Here is a 26,524-nt window from a genome sequence, read left to right on the forward strand (position 1 = left end):
TGTTGAAATGTAATATTTATTCTACACATTTTTTCAACTTTGGAAAACATTAGTAAAACTTCTCAGAGGGTGAGATAACTCCTGGAAATAACTGTCTTAGAATGTCAAACAAAAGGTGTATATATATGTGTGTGTCAAAGCGGTAACCTTTGCTGTGGTCTGGAACAACATGGCGCACAAACGACTATTATAAATGCAGCCAATATTACATACGGATAATGTGTCATGAAACATGTAAATAAACTAAATACACATAAGTAAATTAAATTGGCTCAAGTATAGCTACAAATGAGACATAATGATGCAATATGTAGATACATCAATCCTAAATAGCATATTAGCATTGATTAGCTTGCAGTCATGCAGTGACCAAATATACCTGATTAGCACTCAACACAAAACAATAAAAACAAAGCTCACCTTTGTGCATTCACGCACAGCATAAAACATTTGGTGGACAAAATGAGACAAAGAAAGAGTGGCATAAAACATGTCTTTCTGTGGCAACGTCGGAGAAAGTTATACATGTAAACAAACTGTTGAGTCACAGTCCACACCGCTGAAATTAGTCGGACAAAACGGCACTCACCAAATACTCTCATCAGTGAAGCATTAACACAAACCAGTGGGCTTTTTAACAATTAGGAAGCTTTGTGTCGTGTTTGTCTTCATACAGAAACCATATTACAACAAAAAACATACTTTAAACCCCATTTCCATACATTTTTGAAAAAGCTCCAAGGCTTTTTGATAACTGCGCCCACACGCCTATGAGACCTGTATCACATGCAGGCGTGTGTGCGTGTATCAACAGGGAATGACTGCGGACAGCTGGCCTGGGCCTCCATCTGATACACTATGAATATTATCACCGCACGGTGGGAATGACACACGTCCCGGAGCACGGAGAGACCTGAGCGCAGCGGAATAGCTGGTGGCCGGTCACACTACACCTGAGCACGGCGAGCTTGACACACAGTAACGCGGGCAACAACACACACAAACACAGCAACCAAGCGGCTCAAGTAGAGCGGAAGAACGCACACGATTGTGCAGCCGGCAGCTTTAAGGGCACATACACGGCTGTGGGGAAAAGAACAAAACACTTTTCTTGTCGATACAGATTGGCTTGTTTATTGTAAAGGAGATTCGGCAGTCATCGGTGATGACAGAAATAACCCCCCGCCCCCTTTCTCTATGCACAAGTTTGGCAGCACCTTCACAAGCTCTCACTGTGCACCATTCTGGTCTTATTATTAAAACAAATACTCCAGAGGGGTAAACTGTGCCCCTTAAAAGCCTCTCCGGTCACGGATCAATACTGCTTCCAACGCACATTATCTTCCTCCACAACACTGTAACCAAACACATGTTGCCTGTTCGGGGAATTTTTTCTGGGACACATGGCATTGAGAGATACCCCTGTCTGTATGTAAGACTTGGGGGGGGGGGGGGGCTAAGTGGATCAATACACTGTGAAAATCACCACAGTCATTTATCAATACTGGGCAACAAAGTGCACTAACAAACTGCATATTTCTTTTGCAAGGAAGACTTGTAAATTCACCATTGTATAATACAGTGAAATGACACAAAATTAAAAAAAAACACAGTATGCAGGCGGCGCTAAATGCAAAGCACCCCCTCAAGGGGAAGCGTGATTAAGTGTCAGCGTGAGCATAAAGGTCAAAGTTCAGGCAAAACACCCCGGAGTAGCACCACACATTCCCCTGACAATAACATTTACAATAAAACAATATTTACAACACATTTTCCTAAATGTTAGACCATACCAGAGGGATTTTTACAAAATAAATGATACATCATTGTGAGAGTAGAAAACATTCCGGAATGCTAAAGATAATTCTTGGTGTGGAGACATTAAAAAAAAACTGCACTAACCTTATTGCTCAATGCTGCCCCCTGCTGTTAGTCACTGCAATTACATGACAACGTTAACATTAAAATAAGGGCGAAACTAAAAAATAATCTCACATTCCTATAAAATCACAATCGCAAAAAAATTACATATGTGTACAAACCATATTTTAAAATTCTGCCAATGCGAGAGGATTAACAGTGGCGGAATTGGACGCCAAGAAGTCGAACATGTCGATTAGCATAAGCTTCCTTTTTCTCCTGCAACATCTCCGAGTGCAGTTTTGCTGAGGCAGTATTTACATGGAAAATGTGAATGAATACAAGTCTGGATGACAGTGAGAGTGCCTTGTAATGCTGGAATGTGTGCGTGTGTGTGTGTGTGTGTGTGTGGCAGTCATATGCTTGAATGAGGGAATGTGTGCACACACTGGCAGGAATGGTGTGTGTGTGTGTTGAGTGTGTAAGTGCATTAGGAAAAGTGGGACTGGTGTTTGGGGAAGAAGTAGAGGTCTTTGCAGAACGAGCTGGTGAACTCGGACATCTCTTTGCAGCGGTGGTGGGATGTGCCGGGGGCATAACCCTCACGCTCTTTGATCCGCCCGTTGACCTACAGCGAGGAGGGTATTTCTGTCAATGTCGCACAGTGCATGCAAAATGACGGAATGTATGCACACCTGCACCAGGATGTCTGCCAGGTGTGTGTCTGCAGCACGGCGGCGCAGCGCGGTGTTAAGCTCTTGTATGTACCAGGATCCTCGTTTGGTGTTGCGCATGGCCGCCGTGCCTTTTGGAGAAAAGCAAACAAAAACAGCTCAGTACAAGAACACAATGGGGGGGGGGGAGACACAAAAACACCACATGTCTGCTTATAAACCTCCTGCAACATTGTTTGTGGTTAGAAAAACAATGCTGGAAAGAATCACAGCAGAGATGAGATGGGATAAATGACGAGCGGCCTCACTTACCGATTGGCGTCAACACGAGTAAGATGAGCAAGTAAAGTGGAATCTCTAACGCAATCTGTGTAGACTCTGGTCCAACTCAGATGGATTTTTTTTTTTTTAATTTAGGAACAATTTACCACAAAAAACACAACAGATCAGTTCCAGGGTCATTTTGGTCGCACAAGTGGAAAAAGAAAGCAATGTTTACTCCTCAACTCATAAATACAAGTTCCAATTAGGGTTGCGCTATATAGACAATAATGATACAAATGTGTCGACTAATAATCAATCAATCAATAAAAGTTTATTCACATAGCCCTAAATCACGAGTGTCTCAAAGGGCTACACAAGCCACAACAACATCCTCTGCTCAGATCTCACATCTCATAATAAAACTATTGTCATACAGTATGATGATAATGCATGTTGATGACACATTGCAGATGTATTCCGCAATATTTTTTCGCAACATGCAAACAAACGCGTCTTTAATGCAATGTAGCATCCTCGTTAGCGGCTAATGTCCCTCCACAGTGCAATGGCACTTATAAGTCAGCAATCCTCGCCTTCATGACGACAATGAACTAACTTTCTTAAAAGTATCATCCTGGAGGATAAGCAATAGTTAAAAATGCTTGACTGGCACATGTTTTTTGCACTTTAAAATACTGGTATGTAAAGTAAAAAATATGGTCGGAACATTTGAGCATTTTGTTTGTGTTGAATTACATTAAGTGTGTTTATCCTAAACATTCCTGCTACTTCATTTTAGACACTATGGCATTTTTATCAAGTCTTTTTTGGGGGGGGGACAATACCGCAATTACATGTACCGTGGCCTTAATACCGTGACAATATCATAGAGTGACATTTTGATATCGCTGCATCTCTATTCAATGATCTTGGAAATTTGAAGTATCAGTGGCCTAGTGGTTAGAGCTGGGGTCGGGAACCTTTTTGGCTGAGAGAGCCATGTAAGCCAGATATTTCAAAATGTATTTCCGTGAGAGCCATATAATATTTTTTTATCACTGAATACAACTAACAGCATGCTTTTTTAAGTAAGACCAACATTTTTAGAGTACAATAAGTCTCCTTTCTTTTAATAACATTGTTATTCCAAAGTTAACCAATAATAATAATACTTCTTACCATTAATGGGACATCTTGAACAGGTGCGATAGAAAACGAATGGTTGGATTAAAATGCATGAGAATTTTTAATGATTTGAACGTTATTTTTGACACTGTGATTACTAGTGGAATTATTAATTACTTATTGTGTTAAGCAATGTCAGCTAAGATTTATCTGAGAGCCAAATGCAGTCATCAAAAGAGCCACAACTTGCTCTAGAGTCATAGGTTCCCTACCCCTGGGTTAGAGTGTCCGCCCTGAAATCGGTAGGTTGTGAGTTCAAACCCCGGCTGAGTCATACCAAAGACTATAACAATGGGACTCATTACCTCCCTGCTTGGCACTCAGCATCAAGGGTTGGAATTGGGGGTTAAATCACCAAAAATGATTCCCGGGCGCGGCACTGCTGCTGCCCACTGCTCCCCTCACCTCCCAGGGGGTGATCAAGGGTGATGGGTCAAATGCAGGGAATAATTTCGCCACACCAAGAGTGTGTGTGACAATCATTGGTACTTTAACTTTACTTTGGTATTACCTATACTGTCACTGGAACTACTTGGTATTTTATTGATACCCACATTTCTAGTGTCACTTAAAACTAATGTAAAGTGTCCAAAAACAGAGGAAAAAGTGCTTATTGCATTTAAACATAAGTACAGATAGAAAATAACAGAAAACAACCAGCTACGAACAGTAAATTATCAAGTAGATTAATAATAGTTTTGAGAAAATAATACAACCAGAAATGACAATATATTACTGCATATGTCAGCAGTTAGATTAAGGGCCTTTCTAACCCTTTTTAGAAAACAAAGGGTTACAATTTTTTTTTTATTATACTTAATATGTTGAAAAATACATTGTGATTTACAGCATATCGTTATCGCAGGAGGCTAGACTATATATCACGATATAGATTTTAGGTCATAACGCCGATCCCTAGTACCAAAGCTTTTGGCAGGGGTGTCAATGTCACACCACAGCTTGTTGTACTGGCCCACAGTATTGATAAAAAAAAATATATATATATATATAATTTAATTATTGAGATTATTAGTAAAACTGTTAAATTATTAGTAAAACTGTTAAATTTGTGGGTGTTTTTATTTAAATGCCTCCACTTCGACTGGGTCTTCTCCCATCAGCCATGTTGTAGTCTTTAGCGTTTTCAAATGGGGTCTACTGACAGATATAAGTTGGTTTTGCATAATACGTTCCGTTTAACACAATGTTAATCAAAGAAAATATCATATTACCGTATTTTCCGCGCTATAAGCCGCACTTAAAAACCAAAAATGTTCTCAAAAGATGACAGTGCGGCTTATAACCCGGTGCGCCTTATATATGTATTAATATAAATATTTATTTTCATAGAGTTTAGGTTTCGCAACTACGGTAAACAGCCGCCATCTTTTTTCCCCGTAGAAGAGGAAGCGCTTCTTCTTCTACGGTAAGCAACCGCCAAGGTAAGCGCCCGCCCACCTGGAAAGAGGAAGTGCTTCTTCTTCTACGGTAAGCACCCGCCCACCTGGAAAGAGGAAGCGCTTCTTCTTCTACGGTACGCAACCGCCAAGGTAAGCACCCGCCCCCGTAGAAGAAGAAGCGCGCGGCTAATCCGAATTCAAACTCAAGGAAATAAGTCACGCAGAAGAACACGGAAATAGAGCAGCAGCGAGAGAATTGAACATAAATGAATCAATGGTGCTTAGGTGGAGGAAGCAACAAGATGACCTGCGCCAAGTAAAGAAGACAACACAGAGTTTGAGGGAACAAAGCAAGATGGCAACAGTTGGAGGACAAACTCGAGCAGCAAGCAGAAGTGTCAGTACCATCACTATTCCAATGAAGGCAACAGCGCCAGCAAGCGAACTTCACTTGGATGATTTTAAAAGGTGGTGCTTCTTGGTGTTTCCGGTTCATGAAAAGACGCAATCTCTCCATCCGCACACGGACTACTATTTCACAGCAACTGCCAAAAGACTTTCAAGAAAAGCTGGCTACTTTCCACGCATATTGTAAAAACAAGATAGCTGAAAAAAGATCCGGCCAGGAAGGCAGGATTCATGGAACTGCCGGACAGCAACAGCGACACTGACTCTGATGACTTCGACAAGACGGAGCCCGCCATTTTGGATGTTGTATTCGCCCAATTTTTTAATTCAGACACCGAAGAAGAAAAATTCGAGGGATTTATGGATGAGGAATAACTTCTGAAGGTGAGCTTTAAATGTTTATTTTGTGTGCTGTGACATTAACGTTCGAGCAAAGTTGAGTTATTGATGTTGCTATTGCTCTGCAATATTTTGAGTGTTACTATTGTTGTGATTGCACATTCGCACACTGGCTTGTATTATTAAAGTTTGACTGACCTATCGGACTGTTTTTTTGACATTCCCTTTAGCGCAGCGTGGGCGCGGCTTATGACCCGGTGCGGCTTATAGGTTTACAAAGTTTTTAAATATGCCATTCATTGAAGGTGCGGCTTATAACACGGGGCGGCTTATAGCGCGGAAAATACGGTAATCATGTATAAACACATATCAAATACGAGATTGACTTTGAGCAGCCATGCTCCTTTATCTTAAAGGGGAACATTATCACCAGACCTATGTAAGCGTCAATATATACCTTGATGGTGCAGAAAAAAGACCATCTATTTTTGTAACCGATTTCCGAACTCTAAATGGGTGAATTTTGGCGAATTAAACGCCTTTCTGTTTATCGCGCTGGAGGCAATGACATCAGAATGTGACGTCGCCGAGGTAACACACCCGCCATTTTCATTTTCAACACATTACAAACACCGGGTATCAGCTCTGTTATTTTCCGTTTTTTTGACTATTTTTTGGAACCTTGGAGACATCATGCCTCGTCGCTGTGTTGTCAGAGGGTGTAACAACACTAACAGGGAGGGATTCAAGTTGCACCACTGGCCCGAAGATGCCAAAGTGTCAGCCGCCAGACCCCCATTGAATGTACCACAGTGTCTCCACATTTTACCAGCGATGCTAAGACAGACATGGCACAGAGATGTATGGATAACCTGCAGATGCATTTGCAACGATAGTCAACGAAATCACAAAGGTGAGTTTTGTTGATGTTGACTGCCAGCTAATCGATGCTAACATGCTACGCTAATCAATGCTAACATGCTATTTACCGGCGGTGCTAAAGCAGACATGGCACAGAGATGTATGGATAACCTGCAGATGCATTTGCAACTATATTACGTTTCCTTCCACCCACATTTAATGCGAAAAAAACACTTACCAATCGACGGATTTAAGTTGCTCCAGTGTCAAAAGATGCGAAAGTCCTGATCGTTTGGTCCGCACATTTTACTGTCGATGCTAACGCAGCTACTCGGCCATGCTATGGCTATGAATAGCGTCAATAGCTATTCGCTCAATAGCTTCAGTTTCTTCTTCAATACTTTCGTACTCCAACCATCCGTTTCAATAAATGCGTAATCTGTTAAATTGCTTAAATCGCTGAAATCCGAGTTTGAATCCGAGCTAATGCCACTATATCTTGCTGTGGTATTCCCATTGTTTGTTTACATTGGCAGCACTGTATGACGTCACAGGGAAACGGCCAGTGTCTTCGCAGAGAGCGAAAATAAGGCACTTTAAAGCTTTATTTAGGGATATTCCGAGACTGGTAAAGTTTTGAAAAAAACTTCAAAAAATACAACAAGCCACTGGGAAGTGATTTTTATTGTTTTTAACCCTTTTGAAATTGTGATAATGTTCCCATTTAACCGTGGATAGTTACCTAAAAGGTGGAGTGGGACGCTATGTGCAAAGATAAGTAAGGAAACGCTAACTGGTGGCAAATTTCACTTTTAAAAATGGTAAATGGATTAAAAGTAAATGGATTTTACTTGGACAGCGCTTTTCTACCTTCAAAGTATTACTCTGAGCACTTTGACGCCATTAGAATAGAATAGAATGGACTTTATTGTCATTATATTTGCATATAAAAAAATTAAAGACTCCAATTTAAGGTGCGGTAGTGAGAACAAATATGGGGTGAAATAAATAACGCAAGCGGTAGTAATAAAGGAAAAAACTAACAATTGAAATAAACATTACTACATTTAACTTTGATTGATTGATTGAAACTTTTATTAGTAGATTGCACAGTACAATATATATTCCGTACAATTGACCACTAAATGGTAACACCCGAATAATTTTTTCAACTTTTTTAATTCAGGGTCCACGTTAATCAATTCATGGTACCCAGCATCAGGAGCAACTGGGGGTTCCGAAACATGCTCAAGGATACTTTGACACGGTCACAGAGGGACTGTGGATTGAACCTGACAACCCTTCTACCAGCACCACAGGACTTTAAATAAAAGCAATATAAATTATATTATTCCAGGTTTAAAATTGCATCTAAAAGAAAAACATGTTTCTGAGGCAGCAACTAGCAAGATTGATAGTAGTACATCGACAACAAACTGGTGGCGTATGCCTGTGCCAAAGGTACAATAATTTCAGCAAATCTTTTATAGCAACTGTGATTATTCTTGAATAATCCAAATTTAAAAGTGGATTAATCTGATGAAATAAATTAATCATTTGATAGCGCCGATTTTTTGTAATCGCACTAATCAACCAATGGGCTTTGTCCCACATAAAACAAAAGCCAAAATTTGGATGTTTAGATAGTTCAGCATATATTCCCATACACTGGATTGGTTTTAGCATAATTAATGTACAACATGTAAATAATTCAGTTTTATGTTTGAAAATGTGGTTTATGTTAACATTGTACTAAACTATTTAGGATATTGTGTATTATTTAATATTGTTGTATACCCTTGTCCCGTCACAAAAAAGTCACACAAAAAAAACTAACAAGGTTGGCTTATTTTTAACCCAAACTTTGAAGTTGTACAATTGGGAATACAAGCAGAGCCCTCACTGAATTGAAAATGAGTGGGTGGATAGATGGTAAGTTGATAAAAAAGCACATGCCAGCCACACTCTGTGATGCTGTCATTTTCTATGAAGATCGCCTGGGGCAGGTAAGTGCTTAATTGACAGCCATAGTCCATAAAAGAATAGTAAAACAAGGACAAACTTACAAATTCTCTGACCTTTGAGAGTGGCAAAGCCGCAAATCATGTCGGACCGCTGGGGGAGTTTAATCCTTGGCAGCCCTAACTCTCCTCCCTGTCTGGAACCAGCGTCCTCTGTCCCTTCTCTCCCAGCATCCCGCTGTTCACAGCTGGGTGAGCTGGTCCTTCCTGGCCCATCTATTTGCTCAACTCCAGAGTCCAGGTCATCTGTGAGACAACAATGTGAGAGTTAAGTAGCAATCAGCAGCTCGCTTTTCTTTTTCTCGTGAGCCCCAACTAGGAGAGCTCTCTGCTGAGGTAGAAGACGACCACACCTAATGGCATTTGGGCAACACCCCTGTGGTGTTGGGTTAGCTGGAGCAAAAGGAGCAAGCGGTAGTAATTGGGGTCACACCCGAGGGGTCTGGGGATTTACGGTTGGCATCATGGCTTTCTTTCATCTTGGGAGACTAATTAGCCACTCCAACCAACGATCTGCCAGGGAGGCTATGTTTTCATCGGCATTGTCATTTTTTCATTTATGTGTTTGTTAATTAGGCAAAATTGACTTTTGAATGATGGTCCAAAAGTGTTTTTACATCATGTTTACGAGTAATACATTGAGAACTCGTTTGCTTAATTTTTGTTGGAAGAGACGCTCAAATTGTAAAAGGAGCTTCAAAGCATTTTTTTAAACAGCAGGCTTTACTGCACATCTTAAAACAACACCAAGCTACAGACATGTGAGCTGAAACTGATCATTTTTTTCATAGGCGAATAGGCTAAACTAGCATGCTGTTGCTTAGAATGTTACAATAATGTTTTAGCGCTGTGGCTAAGATAGCTAGACAACAAGCCTATATACAGTATAATACATACTTGCCAACCCTCCTGGATTTTCCGGGAGACTCCCGAAATTCAGCGCCTCTCCCGAAAACCTCCCGGGACAAATTTTCTCCCGATAATCTCCCAAAATTCAGGCGGAGCTGGAGGCCACGCCCCCTCCAGCTCCATGCGGACCAGAGTGACGTGTCGACAGCCTGTTTTCACGTCCGCTTTCCCACAATATAAACAGTGTGCCTGCCCAATGACGTTATAACTGTAGAATGATCGGAGGCGAGTTCTTGGTTTCTTATTTGGCTTTATGGTTAGGCAGTCTCATTAACGTCCTCCCAACGCGGCAACAACACACAACAACAGCAATCACGTTTTCGTCTATCGTAAAGCAGTTCGTCTGCCGTAAACAGCAATGTTGTGACAGTCTTAAACAGGACAATACTGCCATCTACTGTGCATGCATATGTGACAATTCAAGTACCCCCTATTCAGAGCAAAGCATTTTTGGTTGAAAAAAAAAAAGATAAAGAAGTAAAATACAGCACTATGTCATCAGTTTCTGATTTATTAAATTGTATAACAGTGCACAATATTCCTCATTTGTAGTGGTCTTTCTTGAACTATTTGGGAAAAAAGTTATAAAAATAACTAAAAACTTGTTGAAAAATAAACAAGTGATTCAATTATAAATAAAGATTTCTACACATACTGCAAGGAGGTGGCGAATTGTCTAGGATGTACCCCGCCTTCCGCCCGAGTGCAGCTGAGATAGGCACCAGCGCCCCCCGCGACTCCAAAGGTAATAAGAGGTAGAAAAAATGGATGGATGGATAGCTGTAAATATACTCCTCCCCTCCTAACCACGCCCCTCGCCCAACCCCCCGACCACACCCCCCTCCCGAAAGTATGGCAAGTATGGTATAATACAGTTGTCCCTCGCCAGATTGCTTTTTAAATAGTGCGGCTTCACCACACCGCTGATTTTTTTTAAACATATACTACAACATCTTTGCCCTTAATCATGCATTTTCACACATAAAAATGGCTGAATGAACTACAAAATATCAATACTACAGTAGTAACGGCCAAATCAATCAGAGCATGACATTCAGTATTGTGGCCAAAGATCGACTCGGTAGCATTACTATATTGGATTAAAGGAGTTTAAAGGTGACTAAAGGATGTAATTGCATTTCTAGAGGGCTCCCATATTGATAAAAATGTATTACTTAAACAAAATATTTGATTTGTAATTAATGATTCCTACTTTGCGGAACTAATTAACAACGAAAAGCAAGGGGATTAGTGTAGATATCTGCAGCGTTTAAATGTGTCACTTTGTCTCACAGTTGAGCTGTTTACCTCCTCTGCATGCTTGAACAAAAAACATCTTGGGTTTATTCTGCAGTAGCGGGCATCGTGCATTGTCGAAAGCCTCAAACACCCACTCCAACTAAATAACAACAAAAGATAAATGTCAATAAAATACTTGTTTTCTAAAAGCAGTGAACAAGATGACAGATGCTACAAGCGCACCTGCAAGAGCTGACCGTCTGTGCCATACACAGCTCCTTCTACACCGTGGGAAAGTAGACACAACACGCAGCTGTCCATTGTGCGGTGGTCTGGGCGCCTGCGGAATGTCTCGATGCAGGTTTTCATGTCCTGGACATAATGTACAGACAAGTTTATTTGGGGCTGCAGTTTGTTTTGATGCGATAGCGTCATGCATCAAGCAGTGAGGAGGCGTCACCTCAGCCGTCAGGTCTCTGTGGACCGTGACCATGTAGTCCAGCTCTGTGAAGACCTTCCTGAGGACCTCGTCGTCCACCTCGCCTCCCTTCCTGGTGTCGAGGTCAGGTGCGGTGCACGGGTTAAATGTCACATTGCTGATCACCAAGGCTAAGCCACGTGGCGAGGAGGTCATCCTATATGACTGGAGCACAAGTAAGAAAAGAGGTATGAATGAATTTTGCATCATTTTAGAGTGAAAATACTTAAAATACACAATTTAACTTCACAAATCTGATGTGTTTTGGTGAAATAATTTAGCTTTTAAGAGAAAAAGCAGTGCACTATAAAACATACAGTAAATTTATAAAATTGTCAGATTTTACACACAGCATATAAACTGTGGTAACTTTTTCAACATTTCTAAACATATTTATAATATAAACTATAATTTTTTTCATCATATTTACATTATATTACAATTTTCATTAAATTTGTTTCCATTATTATTATTATCTCTTTGCGAATTGACGACCTGTACCCCCTAATTAAGTCTTTATTTCTATGAATTATGTTACCGTTTCGCGGTGAGAGAGGTAGAAATCTTGTGTGCAAGGGAGCACGGGGGTGGTGAGGGGGCTGTCCGACTCCAGACTGAACTCCATGGACTCTGAAAAACACACATTTGCACACACTTAGTGTTACATCCTAACCTAGTGTTAAAAGTGGGGGTGTTCCGATCAGGGATTTACGCTACCTTTACGATCATCCATGAGTGAGCTTGGCCGATTACGATCACATGTATTAATTGTAAATTTTAAAATGTATTTGTGGTGAGGATTATTGGCATTTTAACAATATCACTACAACACTTAAACCAGTTCAATATTCTCTATCATTATATGCAATTGTTTGAGCAAAACAAAGTCAGTAGTACATAACTAAACTAAAGCAAAAGTTGAAATTTAGTTCTCCTGCGTCCAGGGACTTATTCCCTGAATTTTTAAACACAAACAACAAAAAATGTAGAATAAAAAATCTATTTAATCGCTGTAGAATCAATTACCGTATTTTTTAGAGTAAAAGTCGCACCAGCCGAAAATGCATAATAAAAAAGGAATAAAACATACATACGTCGCACTGGAGTGTAAGTCGCATATTTGGGGGAAATTTATTTGATAAAACCTAACACCAAAAATAGACATTTGAAAGGCAATTTAAAATAAATAAAGAATAGTGAACAACAGGCTGAATAAATGGATGTTATATGAGGCATAAATATCCAACAGAGAAGGTGCCTGGTATGTTAACGTAACATGTTATAAGAGTCATTGAAATAACTATAACATATAGTTAAAGTACCAATGATTGTCACACACACACTAGATGTGGCAAAATTATATTCTGCATTTGACCCATCACCCTTGATCACCCCCAGGGAGGTGAGGGGAGCAGTGGGCAGCAGTGGTGCCGCGCCCGGGAATCATTTATGGTGATTTAACCCCCAATTCCAACCCTTAATGCTGAGTGCCAAGCAGGGAGGTAATGGGTCCCATTTTTATAGTCTTTGGTATGACTCGGCCGGGATTTGAACTCACAACCTACCGATCTCAGGGCGGACACTCTAATCACTAGGCCACTGAGTATAGTGGTTAGAGTGTATAACATATACAACATGCTATACGTTTGCCAAACAATCTGTCACTCCTAATTGCTAAATCTCATGAAATCTTATACGTCTAGTCTCTTACGTGAATGAGCTAAATAATACTATTTGATATTTTACGGTAATGTGTTAATAATTTCACACACAAGTCGCTCCTGAGTATAAGCCGCACCCCCGGCCAAACTATGAAAAAAAACTACAACTTAGTCTGAAAAATACGATACATGAAACTTGGTGTCGAGACCATCCATTTATGGATCAATCCACCTTCCTCTTACAGATCATGTACTTCGGCTGTGACAATTCTGACCTACCAACAGTTTCTGTTATATAATCCTCCCTCTAGACCAGGGTTCGGGAACCTTTTTGGCTGAGAGACCAGGGTTCGGGAACCTTTTTGGCTGAGAGAGCCATGAAAGCCAAATATTTCAAAAAGTATTTCCGTGAGAGCCATATAATATTTTGTAACACTGAATACAACTAAATGCGTGCATTTTTAAGACTAACATTTTTAAAGTATAATAAGTCTCTTATTCTTTTTAATAACATTGTTATTCTAAAGCTAACCAATAATAAATATAATACTTATTTCCAATAATGTGACATCTTGAACAGGTGCGATAGAAAATGGTTGGTTGGTTTAAAATGCATGAGAATGTTTTATAATTTGAACATTATTTTTAAAACTATGATTACCAGCAGAATTATTCATGATTTATCGTTTTAATCAATGTCAGCTAAGATTTATGTGAGAGCCAGATGCAGTCATCAAAAGAGCCACATCTGGCTCTAGAGCCATAGGTTCCCTACCCCTGCTCTAGACTCTTATTATTCTTCTCTTGTAATTTCATGTTAATGGAGGCTTAACCTCTGCTTAAATGTGGTTCCTTCTACTCTTCTTTAAGTTTACTAAGCACTTATTTCTTGATGTTTAAAGGTAAGTTAGCAATTAGCTTAACTATTAGCACGCCTGCTCCTGGCGTGCACTCGGTGTCTAACATGTTTAGCCTTGTTCTCCAGTAATAATGGTACTTAAAATACTAAGAATTGCAGTTTATTTGCCGTAATGGAGGTGATTAATATTAACTTAGGGGAGTGGCTCAAGACTTTAAATGGAGATACACAATTATCTGCGACTAAAAATTAATACAATGTTAAACTTTTTGATGCTGATTGTAGCGAATCGATCAGCACATCTCCAGTTAAAACCTACACAATACTATATTGATAACAGTGTTTTAATTTTGATTTGAACTGTCGGCAAGTCATCATATGGATTGGATCTGACTAGATTGAGCAGGTGTACCTAATTTATCCACGGGTGGGAATATACTGTAATAGCAGGTAGTAAGATGACGAACTTTATAATTACACTTAGTGAATGAGTCACTCAGGAGGCGTGGCACCTGACTAGATTGAGCAGGTGTACATAATTTATCCACGGGTGTGAATATACTGTAAGAGCAGGTTGTAAGATGAGGAACTTTACAATTACACTTAGTGAATGAGTCACTCAGGAGGCGCGGCACCTGCACTCCATTCAGTGAAACAATTACAAAAACAACACTTGCTTCTCCTGAGAAAATACTCTATGTATTCCGGGTGTATTTATTGTTATTATAATGTCTTCATGAAAACACACTGACAATGACGAGTTTATATCTCACCATGCATTCTTGCTCGCTTGGCTGCGGTTTCATCCTGGATGGGAAGTGGAAGAGAGGAGTCGCTATACCTCTGCAATGAATATTTTGTTCAGAGTTAATGGAGAAAAGGTAACAAACTATCTGCATTTCATTAAGAACACCTGCAGCTTTACAGACGAGTATCAAACACAATAAAAGTCTGGTTCTTACTAACACTATCGGAGAGGGATTAGTATAAATTTTAAGGTGTTCTCTTTTTTACTTCTATAATAATTTTGGGCTGCAAGAATTAGTGTAAAAGAAAGATTTTGATGCTTGTGTGCGCATATGACATCACCGTGTACGGCGCCGATCGCAGCACGAACACTTAAAGAGTTATTCACGAGAAATGATGACAATAGGGAAACTCGCTATACTTGCAAAATGGATATTTCATCAAAATAAGGAAAAACAATTAGACACATTAGCACACACTGAATTTGATAACATAAAAATGAATGGCCCGTTTTCAATCCACTGCGTCATTGTAATTTAACTGTAAACATGAAACTAATGATTCTTATGCATCATATGATAAAACAGCATCTGACTGGCTCAGGAGCTGTACACCTCTTCCCTATCTAAGAAGTGTTCTCCACACTGTAATTAGTCGGAAAGGTTGTGTATCATTATTATATTCCCTTTTTTCTGCAAAATAATAATCATTTTTATAGTTGTTTTTTGCAGAAATTTACAACGCACAGTTTCTTTGACTTGATGCTTGTATGTGTCATTGGCTGACATAGTTTTACGTCCTTTTGAGTGTTCAGCTCAATTACGCTTTAAAAAAGCATCATTTTAATTTATTGTAGAAAAATGCTAAACATGTCACGGGACATTTTTGTGTAATTACCACATAGTAATTTATGTTCTGTTTTGTTTATTTCTACAGTAGAATATCTATTTTATTATTACATTATAGCTCTTTTCAAAGCATTTCTTTATCGAGGATGTAGAACTCTTAACACCTCACTGTTGTGTTTGTAAAATTACATTTCTTTGAGACAACAGGTGTCAAACTCAAGGCTCAGGGACCATATCTGGCCCACCACAACATTGTATGTGGCCTGCAAAAGCATGGAAATAATGTAACTCAATAGAGCACTTCATCTTGTTAAATGCATTTAAATTTTGATAGAAACATATTGTACTTTATGCAACCACAGTTCTTCTTAACGCAATATTATTTATTGCAACAAGACATTCCGAGCAGAATTTTAATGACTGCTAGTCATCTTGACTTCGGATTCCAGAGCAGTTTGTATGTAAATAATGATAATCAAATAAAGGACTAATTGCGTAATATTACCAGATTATATATTGATGTTTTGCAGTTACAAGAGGCCATATGAAGGCAGCTGTAACTGATGTGGCTCGCGATGAAAATGAGTTTGACACCCCTGTATCAAAACAGATTTAATGCTAATCAACATGTCTGCTACTCTTTTTCCAAATGAGAATGAATAAGACAGTCGATAAAGAACTGAAGTGTTAGGCAGAATCGAAAATGGAATGGACTCGTAAAAATATTATTAATTCCCATCCCTACTGATGAATATATTGTAAACGACAGTATGACAAGTTTAAAAAAGGTCTACAACAACTGCTTAGTAGCGCAGCTGATATTTTAAAGCACATGCAGAGGTAGGTAAAGCTGCTGGAAGCAGACAATATACGTAGTTTAAAATGCACATCCTGCTTTCTTGTAGAGAGTAATATGGTTGTCTGCAGCCACAGCTGTTAATGGAAATGTCTTTTGGGCCCTTTGCGAATTAACAGTTGTCTTTTGTAGGTACACGACCAGCGATTATTGACTTAATTAGCGTTTACGTAATTTAACGGTATGTCTATTGTTGTGATTATAATTTGCATCACACACAGCGGGGTGTACCTAATATAATGGTTCAAGTATGGTGCTGGTATCTATCAAAAACATAGCTACTTAATAATTTAATAAATGAGCGTCAGTAAGGCTTAGGTAGCTCACCTCTCTCCTCCGCTCTGAAGTTTGCACGAGCTGTCGTTCTGCTTGTTCCTTTGACTCCTCAGGAAGAAAACCCTGTGACCGTAGAACAGGTTAAAATGATGTGTGCATAAATAGGTATGGCGTATTGTTTTAACAGACATTCACTGACCTGTGTGAGGAGCTCACACAGGTGTTCCTGCTCGGTGTCTTTCAGAGCTGCGCAGAAGCTTTCGAAGGCTTGAGGGCCTCGCTTGGGAAGGAGAATGAGCAAACGCCAGCTTCGCTTCTGAGATGTTGTCTCTGCCTAAGAAGATACGTCCATCAGACACATGACAGGATTAAAGGAACAACTAAAACGATTATGTTTTCGTCAGTTTTATTGGGGTTTGTGCCAAAGAAAACATCCTCCTTTTTGTATGTAGTTTGTTCTTTGAAGGCAGAGGTGGAAAAGCTATAAATAACATTTATTTTAGTTACTGTAACTGATTAAGGTTTTGTGTTTTTAAGGGTTGTTTTTCAACTTAAACTACGCCTTTAATGTTGTACTACATTTTTTTAACACAATAAAAAAAATATAAATAAAAATGATAAAAACGCACATGATCATTTATATTTTAACATGCGTACATTTTTTACCAGTACATTTACTTGAGTATTACCTGGTTTGAGTGTTGTACAGCCTTTAACTCTTTTTTTTTTTTAATATACAGGACATCCCCTCATCCACGTTTTGAAAGTCACTTTTATTTTATGTACTGTGCATAATAAATTGGTTACTTTTCAGTACTTTTTTTTCGGACTGTGCTTTATCTTGTACATCTTTTATGTACTCTCTCCACATTTGCAGGACAACCACCAAACAGTAAATTATGCATGAAGACGAGTTATCTTCGTTTTGCACTTTAATTGATAAAAGGCTTTGCTTCTTTAAAAAACACACAGGTTGGAATTTTTGTTTGCAGTACACAGGAGATCCCTCCTTGAATAGTTACTTTAACACCATGTACAGGATAAATTACTTACTTTTTAAAAAACTTTTACTTACTTAGATTTGTTTACCTGTACATGTACTTGTAAAGTATGTTCAATTGTTCATATACTGTATACTGGAGTACAATTTCAGAAGGTTTAATGGTACTTTTACAAGAGTACAATATTTAGTACTCCTTTCCTTTCTGTAGGACAACCCCCCGGCAATAAATTCTGGCCTAAAAGCAGAAGTCAAGTGAAAGCACAGTTGCTTTACCAAAACCATTCAAGTTCAGGTAAAGGTGCTCATAATAAAGACTACAGTAATTACTTTTTAGGAGGGAGGACCTGTTGTGTTCTACAAAAAAGGAAAAGGTATAAACACCTCAAACCAGGTGATCATTTAAAGGATAAATGTTATATTTTCTTACTTATAAATGTTATTTATGCTGAGATAGGCTCCGCTAACCCCCGCGACCCCAACAGGGACAAGCGGTAGAAAATGGATGGATGGATAATCTTGGTAAAAAATGCCAAAGCATCAACTAATAAAGTTTATGCATCTGGGTATTCATGTTGCTTCACAGACCTTTAACATGACATCTCATATCAAATATATAATATAGCTCAATACAATCAATTAGCATGTTAGGTGGGTGTGCATTTTGTAACAATAGTAATTCTTATTCATGTTTATGTTACACACGGACCTATTTGAGTGACAGACCGGACGCCTGTGTGGATAGCCACCCTAGTATATGTGTATTATATAACATAAAAAGAGCCAGTGATTATTTAAAATGTTCACATTTTTGAGAGGATTATTATTGACTTGTGGATTACTAGATCGGTTAGAAAACAATCGGGTTGACGAAGCCCACCGTAATGGTTATCTTATGTTAAGTGACATTCACCTCAAAATGACACTAACTCTTACTAACATGAAAAACGTTGGGGACAGGGAGGAAATCTTGTTGTGTTACAAACTTGTGTGGTGATGCTGCCTTATTGGTAATTATTTCAAGCTGATTATCATCTACCTGTGTATAGTAGCGGCACTTGAACTGAAATGTGACAGTGTGTCATAATGATGACGGTCAACTGAATAAAAACAATACCGATAGCAGTAACATTAGTCCAGAATATTAACGGTCTTCCCAACGTGTCCTGGGTCTTCCCCGTGGCCTCCTACCGGTCGGACGTCCCCTAAACACTTCCCCAGGGAGGGGTCCGGGTAGCATCCTGACCAGATGCCTGAACCAATTCATCTGGCTCCTCTCGATGTGAAGGAGCAGCGGCTTTACTTTGAGCTCCTACCGGATGGCAGAGCTTCTCACCCTATCTCTAAGGGAGAGGTCCAGGAAACTCAATTCAGCTGCTTGTACCCATGAGCTTGTCGTTTCGGTCATAACTCAAAGCTCATTAACATAGGTGAGGATGGGAACGTAAATCAACCGGTAAATTAAGAGCCTTGCCTAACGGCTCAGCTCCATCTTCACCACAAAGGATCGATACAGCATCCGCATTACTGAAGACGCTGCACCGATCCGCCTGTCGATCTCACGATCCACTCTTCCCTCACTTGTTGTGAATATTGACAAAACAAAAAGCAGTATTTATGGATCCAGGCATATGCTTGCTGATGACCCTCAGCTTCATCTTTCAATGTCAGATATATCTATTGAGCAGGTTAAAAATCAAAACTGCTTGGTGTGCTATTAGACAGGCAACTGTCATGGTCTGATCATATTGATGGTTCTTTAATGAAAATGGGAAGAGGTTTAGCCATCCACCTACTTGACATCCTCAACAATGGGTCAAGTCATAAAGTCCTTGGTTTTCAGTCATCTTCATTACTGTCTCATAATTGGTCCGCTACGACTAAGTCTGACCTGAACAAACTGCCACTTGTTCAGAACAGAGCGGCTAGACTGGTACTTAAATGCTCTCTTGTGCACTAATATTTCATATATGCATTCACGCCTGTCCTGGTTATCTGTTGAACAAAAAATGCATTGTAGTCTCCTTATGTTCTTTAGAACTATCATGTTAGATCAAACACCAAATTACTTTTGCAAACATTTTTTAAAATCAACTAACACACATTCATGACACTAGGAATGCCAGCAATGGCTATTTGGCACTTCCTGCTCCCAGGACCAATCTCCTCAAACATACAGTCATGTAAAGATGTTTATCATTCTGGAATCGGTTGCCATCTCACATTAATCTCTCACAAAGTAAATTGTCATTCAATACAGCTTTGAAGATACACCTATTTCCCACATGACATCAGAATTAATTTTTAATACTGGGTTTAACTAGATTTTTTATCTTATGTTGTATTTCTATTTTGTAAAATGTTTGGTAATGTATGTATTCTCTGTATTTTCATTTTGTATGCTCCTATAAGGACCCGAGGGAGACTAACGGTCGCCTTGGCGTCAGCCAATGGGGATCCATTCAATAAACAACAACAACTTTTGAACAAGACTCCAAAGTACTTGAACTCCTCCACATAGGTCAAGGTCTCCTCCCCAACACAGAGATGGCCCTCCACCCTTTTCCGGGCGAGAACCATATGCAATATCCATTCATCCATTTTCAACCGCTTATTCCCTTTGGAGTCACAGGGGGCGCTGGTGCCTATCTCAGCTACAATCGGGCGGAAGGCGGAGTACACCCTGGACAAGTCGCCACCTCATCGCAGGGCCAACACAGATAGACAGACAACATTCACACTCACATTCACACACTAGGGCCAATTTAGTGTTGCCAATCAACCTATCCCCAGGTGCATGTCTTTGGAAGTGGGAGGAAGCCGGAGTACCCGGAGGGAACCCACGCATTCACGGGGAGAACATGCAAACTCCACACAGAAAGATCCCGAGCCCGGGATTGAACCCAGGACTACTCAGGACCTTGGTATTGTGAGGCAGACGCACTAACCCCTCTTCCACTGTGCTGCCATGTATGCAATATAAAAATTGCGAATTGAATTGAAATAGCAATGTTGGAGACAAAATTCGCATTTAGGTTTTTTTCTCAAAATAATGCAGCCCTACTGAGTACAGATGAACGTACAGAGTAAGTACAAATAAAAAATTCTATGAGGAAACAGTAAAACCAATCTATAATGGGAGTAGAAGTAAGGTAGTCAAGTGTGTTTTGGCGGCATGACAATCTTTTGTTTATTAAGTCTTGGGACATTTCATCATGTTAATAAAGCACTAGTAATAATAGTAAATGGGTTGTACTTGTATAGCGCTTTTGTACTGTGGTGGAATGGTCCGAAACTTAACTGCAAACAAAGAGGTTTTAGTACAAAGTTTTATTTACCCAATATCAAAAAGTACAGGTTGGATTTAATTGTATATGCAGACAGACATCGTCCTCCAGAGGATGCAGAATTAAACCAAAAACATGCAAATCATCTCTCCTCTGTTGGTCCACTCGCTTTTTTTATATGAGTCCTCATGTGTCAAAGTCGAGTTGTTTTTGCCACTGCTGGCTCCAGCACAATCGTGGATCTCCTAGTCATAAGAAGCATTCATCGCATCTCTTAGACTGGTTGGCGCGACCCCAAATTCAACTTTCCCTTACATTTTGCTTCCCATGTTGCGATCCGTGACTCGGATCTTCACATGTTTATTTTTCCATCTTTGTTTCATTCTCTTTCTGAACCACTTACTTCCTGTTTAGTCCGTCACCATGGTTCTCATCAGTCCACCTGCTACTCCCGGTCCACACACACCTGTTTGTCTAATCACCCTCCTATTTAAGCCAGGCTCTTTGTTCATTTCTTTCTGGGTTCATAGTTTGCTCTCACGCAACTGTACGTCTGGTTTTGATCGTTTGCTTTCACGCAATTCATATGTATATTCCCGCTAGCCATTTGTTTATTACAGCTCACATGCTGAGGAATTGTCTTTTTCAGTTTTTTGTGTGCTTTCGTGCCAGCTTAGTTGTTTACTTTTACTTCCTAGTTCTCATACTAGCGTTTTTGGTTTGCCTTTTCTTAAGCTCCAGTGTTTCTGTTCAGAGCTCCTTTTTGTTATTTAGAATAAATTTATTCTATCTTACCCCTTGCTGTATTCATGTCTACGCATCCACGAAGGGACATTCCCGGCAGAAATGTGCCGACCACTCCACACATCCCCGTGATTTAGAAATAGGCTTTTAGATAGACTTTCTTTTACGGACTTAAACAGACACAAAATATGGTATAAAGTCAGAAATTCAACTACAGTACCCCTTTATATTTATTTTTAATATTTTTATTGTCTGCATTTTAATTTTGCTTTTATTTTATTTCATTTCACTTTGTTGTCTGTGAAGCACTTTGAGTCTGCCTTGTGTATGAAAAGTGCTATACAAATAAAGCTGCCTTGCCTTATTAAGGAGCCCAAAGCGCTTTGACAGCATTTGCACATTCGCCCATTCACACACACATTCACACACTGATGGCGGATGCTGCCATGCAAGGCGCTCACCAGGACTCATCAGGAGCAAGGGTGAAATATCTTGCCCAAGGACACAACGGACGTGACTAGGATGGTAGAAGGTGGGGATTGAACCAGTAACCCTCAGATTGCTGGTACAGCCACTCTACCAACTTCGCCACGCCGTCCCCTAATATTAATGGAATGGGATACTAATAAAATGAACCTTGCAAGTCAAATGTTGGTATACTTCCTAACTCATACATCACCATTTCAAAACACAATTATCTGCCCACGAAAAAGGTATATTTACCACCATTGACAAGATAAACATACCATGATGCCCTCGGCCATGTTCTCAGTCAGGATCTTGTCTGCCTGCAGACATTGAAGGAGCAGTTCGTCCACCACCATTTGCTTGCAAAGGATTGCAGAACGTTTCCGCAGAAGCTGTCTGTGCCTCTCCACCATGCCACAACCGAGCATGTTGCTGCAACAAACACATAGTTTGTTTTAACTGCTGTGAATATGACAATGTAGACCAGGGGTCACCAACGCGGTGCCCGCGGGCACCAGGTAGCCCGTAAGGACCAGATGAGTAGCCTGCTGGCCTGTTCTAAAAATAGCTCAAATAGCAGCACTTACCAGTGAGCTGCCTCTATTTTTTAAATTGTATTTATTTACTAGCAAGCTGGTCTCGCTATGCTCGACATTTTTAATTCTAAGAGAGACAAAACTCAAATAAAATTTGAAAATCCAAGAAACCATTTTAAAGACTTGGTCTTCACTTGTTTGAATAAAGTAATTTAAATTTTTTACTTTGCTTCTTATAACTTTAAGAAAGACAATTTTAGAAAAAAAATACAACCTTAAAAATGATTTTAGGATTTTTAAACACATATACCTTTTTACCTTTTAAATTCCTTCCTCTTCTTTCCTGACAATTTAAATCAATGTTCAAGTATTTTTTTTTTGTATTGTAAAGAATAATAAATTAATTTTGATTTAATTCTTCATTTTAGCTTCTGTTTTTTCGACGAAGAATATTTGTGAAATATTTCTTCAAACTTATTATGATTAAAATTTAAAAAAATTATTCTAGCAAATCTAGAAAATCTTTAGAATCCAATGTAAATCTGTTTTCAAAGTCTTTTGAATTTCTTCTAAAATTTTTGTTCTGGAAAATCTAGAAGAAATAATGATTTGTCTTTGTTAGAAATATAGCTTGGTCCAATTTGTTATATATTCTAACAAAACGCAGATTGGATTTTAACCTATTTAAAACATGTCGTCAAAATTATAAAAATAATCTTAATCAGGAAAAATGAATAATGATATTCCATAAATTATTTTTAATTTTTTCCACAAAGATTCGAATTACCTAGTTTTTCTCTTCTGTTTTTCAGTTAAATTTCAAAGAGTTGAAATTAAAGATAAACTATGTTTCAAAATTTAATTTTCATTAGTTTCCTGTTTTCTCCTTTTTTAAAACGTCCAATTAAGTGTTTTTTCCATCATTTATTCTCTACAAAAAACCTTCCGTAAAAGAAAAAAAATGTACGGCGGAATGACAGACAGAAATACCCTTTTTTTTTCATATACCCTATATATATTTATATATACATATACATATACATATATATATATATATATATATGTATATATATATATATATATATATATGTATATATATATATATATATATATATATATATATGTATATATATATATATATATATATATGTATATATATATATATATATATATATATATATATATATATATATATATAAAGCTGAGATAGGCGCCAGCGCCCCCCGCGACCCCGAAAGGGAATAAGCGGTAGAAAATGGATGGATGGGATATATTAAAGGTAAATTGAGCAAATTGGCTATTTATTTAAGTGTGTATCAAACAGGTAGCCATTCGCATTAATCAGTACCCAAGAAGTAGCTCTTGGTTTCAAAAAGGTTGGTGACCTATGCTTTAGACCAGGGGTCACCAACCTTTTTGAAACCAAGAGCTACTTCTTGGGTACTGATTAATGCGAAGGCCTACCAGTTTGATACACACTTAAATAAATTGCCAGAAATAGCCAATCTGCTCAATTTACCTTTAACTCTATGTTATTATTAATAATTAATTATATTTATCTTTGTGTAAACACTGATCATCTTAATGATTCCTCACAATAAATGTATATAGAAACAGAAAAATATTAAAAAAAATAAAAAGGGTATTTCTGTCAGTCATTCCATCGTACATCTTTTTTCCTTCTACGAAAGGTTTTTTGTAGAGAATAAATGATGAAAAAAACACTTAATTGAACGGTTTAAAAGAGGAGAAAACACGAAAAAAATGAAAATTAAGTTTTGAAACATAGTTTGTCTTCAATTTCGACTCTTTAAAATTCAACCGAAAAAAAGAAGAGAAAAACTAGCTAATTTGAATCTTCTTGAAAAAATAAAAAAAATAATTTATGAAACATCATTAGTAATTTTTCCTTATTTTGGGAATTTTGATGACATGTTTTAAATAGGTTAAAATCCAATCTGCATTTTGTTAGAATATATAACAAATTGGACAAAGCTATATTTCTAACAAAGACAAGTCATTTTTTTTCTAGATTTTCACGAACAAAATTTTTTATATAAATTCAAAAGACTTTGAAATAAGATTTAAATTTGATTCTACAGATTTTCTAGATTTGCCAGAATATTTTTTTTGAATTTTAATCATAATAAGTCTGAAGAAAAAATTTCACAAATATTCTTCATTGAAAAAATTGTCTTTCTGAAAGTTATAAGAAGCAAAGAAAAAAAAAATAAATGAATTTATTCAAACAAGTGAAGACCAAGTCTTTAAAATATTTTTGGGGATTTTCAAATTCTATTTGAGTTTTGTCTCTCTTAGAATTAAAAATGTCGTGCAAAGCGAGACCAGGTTGCTAGTAAATAAATAACATTTTAAAGATAGAGGCAGCTCACTGGTAAGTGCTGCTATTTGAGTTATTTTTAGAACAGGCCAGCGGGCTACTCATCTGGTCCTTACGGGCCACCTGGTGCCCGCGGGCACTGCGTTGGTGACCCCTGCTTTACAACATTATTTAGTGATAATCGGCATTTCCGATGGTAAATACCGATGGTCAAAATTGCAAAAACTATAAACAATTGGATTTGAAAATAAAATCCGACAAAATATGGACGCCAACTAAATCGCTCCAAAATAAAAATGCAGTTAGACATTAGAGAAAAAATAACATTAATCAGGTTTCCACTCTTACAGTTGAGGGCTAACTGTGGTGAAGCACAAGCTAGCTAGCGAACTTCGTGAGAAAGCCAACCTATTGTTATTCTTTACAAACCTACCTTGAAGTCCTTTATCCTAAATATGTAGCAGAACTACAGTCCTCCGAGGGGAATGCAGCAAAAGAATGTTGTGTTTTTACACTATTTGCACTCCACACACGGACATCCCACACCGTAGACCCTTCGAGCACAACTTCCGCGGGGAGCGAGCTGCCGCAGGATAGGCGGAGCTAGGGAAGTCATTGTTTACTACTTCGACCAATGAAATCTCGGGAATGTAAAGTGACATATCAACTAGCCAATCATTTGTTGGTTATTTTGCCGCGTCAGGGCCAGTCATCCAATCGTGAGGACGCAAATTGGCGAGAGGGACAAACCGAGGCGTAATGGCGGGACATTGAATGTTAATAATAATAATGTAATCGAGGGTTTATGTAAGTCGCCTATACTGTATCACACTATAAAATAACAAACGCGGAGGCTCTAGTTCTACACGAGGACCACTTTATTTCGTTTGTTTTCAAAAACTCCGCTCCACTCCAACATGACAGCTTTTCCGTTCTTTTCACCTTCAAAATAAGAGCTCAAGGCATATATTGTATGACTGGAACTTAACATCACAAAGAGGCAAAACCATAAAAATAGGTTAAAATAATAATAATACATTTTATTTGGTATAGCACTTTTCTGAGCACTCAAAGACGCTTTACAGGATAACAAATCTAAATATAAAACAGTTTAAAGTAATAATATGAAATACAGGAAATATAAAAGCAGTACATTGTAAAATACATAAATGTATTTTGAATGTTGGGCCCAAGACGAGTCAGGCCAATAATCAGAAATACATATTTCAAAGTACTAGAGGAAATTGAATAATTTTTACATTT

General features: G+C 38.4%; 1 protein-coding gene across 2 annotated transcripts; it reads right to left on the bottom strand.

Moving 5' to 3' along the window:
• Positions 1–25,863, bottom strand: casp2 (caspase 2, apoptosis-related cysteine peptidase). 2 transcript variants are annotated; one of them, XM_061914939.1, is made up of 12 exons: positions 25,695–25,863; positions 22,663–22,816; positions 17,085–17,219; positions 16,937–17,008; positions 14,932–15,001; positions 12,177–12,268; positions 11,621–11,803; positions 11,404–11,532; positions 11,230–11,320; positions 9,070–9,258; positions 2,556–2,665; positions 1–2,488 (listed from the first exon to the last, which is right to left on the bottom strand). In XM_061914939.1, the coding sequence occupies exons 2-12, from the start codon at positions 22,810–22,812 to the stop codon at positions 2,351–2,353; spliced, it is 1,359 nt and encodes a 452-aa protein (XP_061770923.1). In that variant the 5' UTR covers positions 22,813–22,816; positions 25,695–25,863; the 3' UTR covers positions 1–2,350. The 2 variants fall into 2 exon arrangements, with proteins under 2 accessions (XP_061770923.1, XP_061770922.1); XM_061914938.1 differs by having other exon boundaries at positions 9,058–9,258.
• Positions 25,864–26,524: the final 661 nt, after the last annotated feature.

This window comes from Nerophis ophidion, linkage group LG11 (assembly GCF_033978795.1).
Source record: "Nerophis ophidion isolate RoL-2023_Sa linkage group LG11, RoL_Noph_v1.0, whole genome shotgun sequence".
Taxonomy (NCBI): domain Eukaryota; kingdom Metazoa; phylum Chordata; class Actinopteri; order Syngnathiformes; family Syngnathidae; genus Nerophis; species Nerophis ophidion.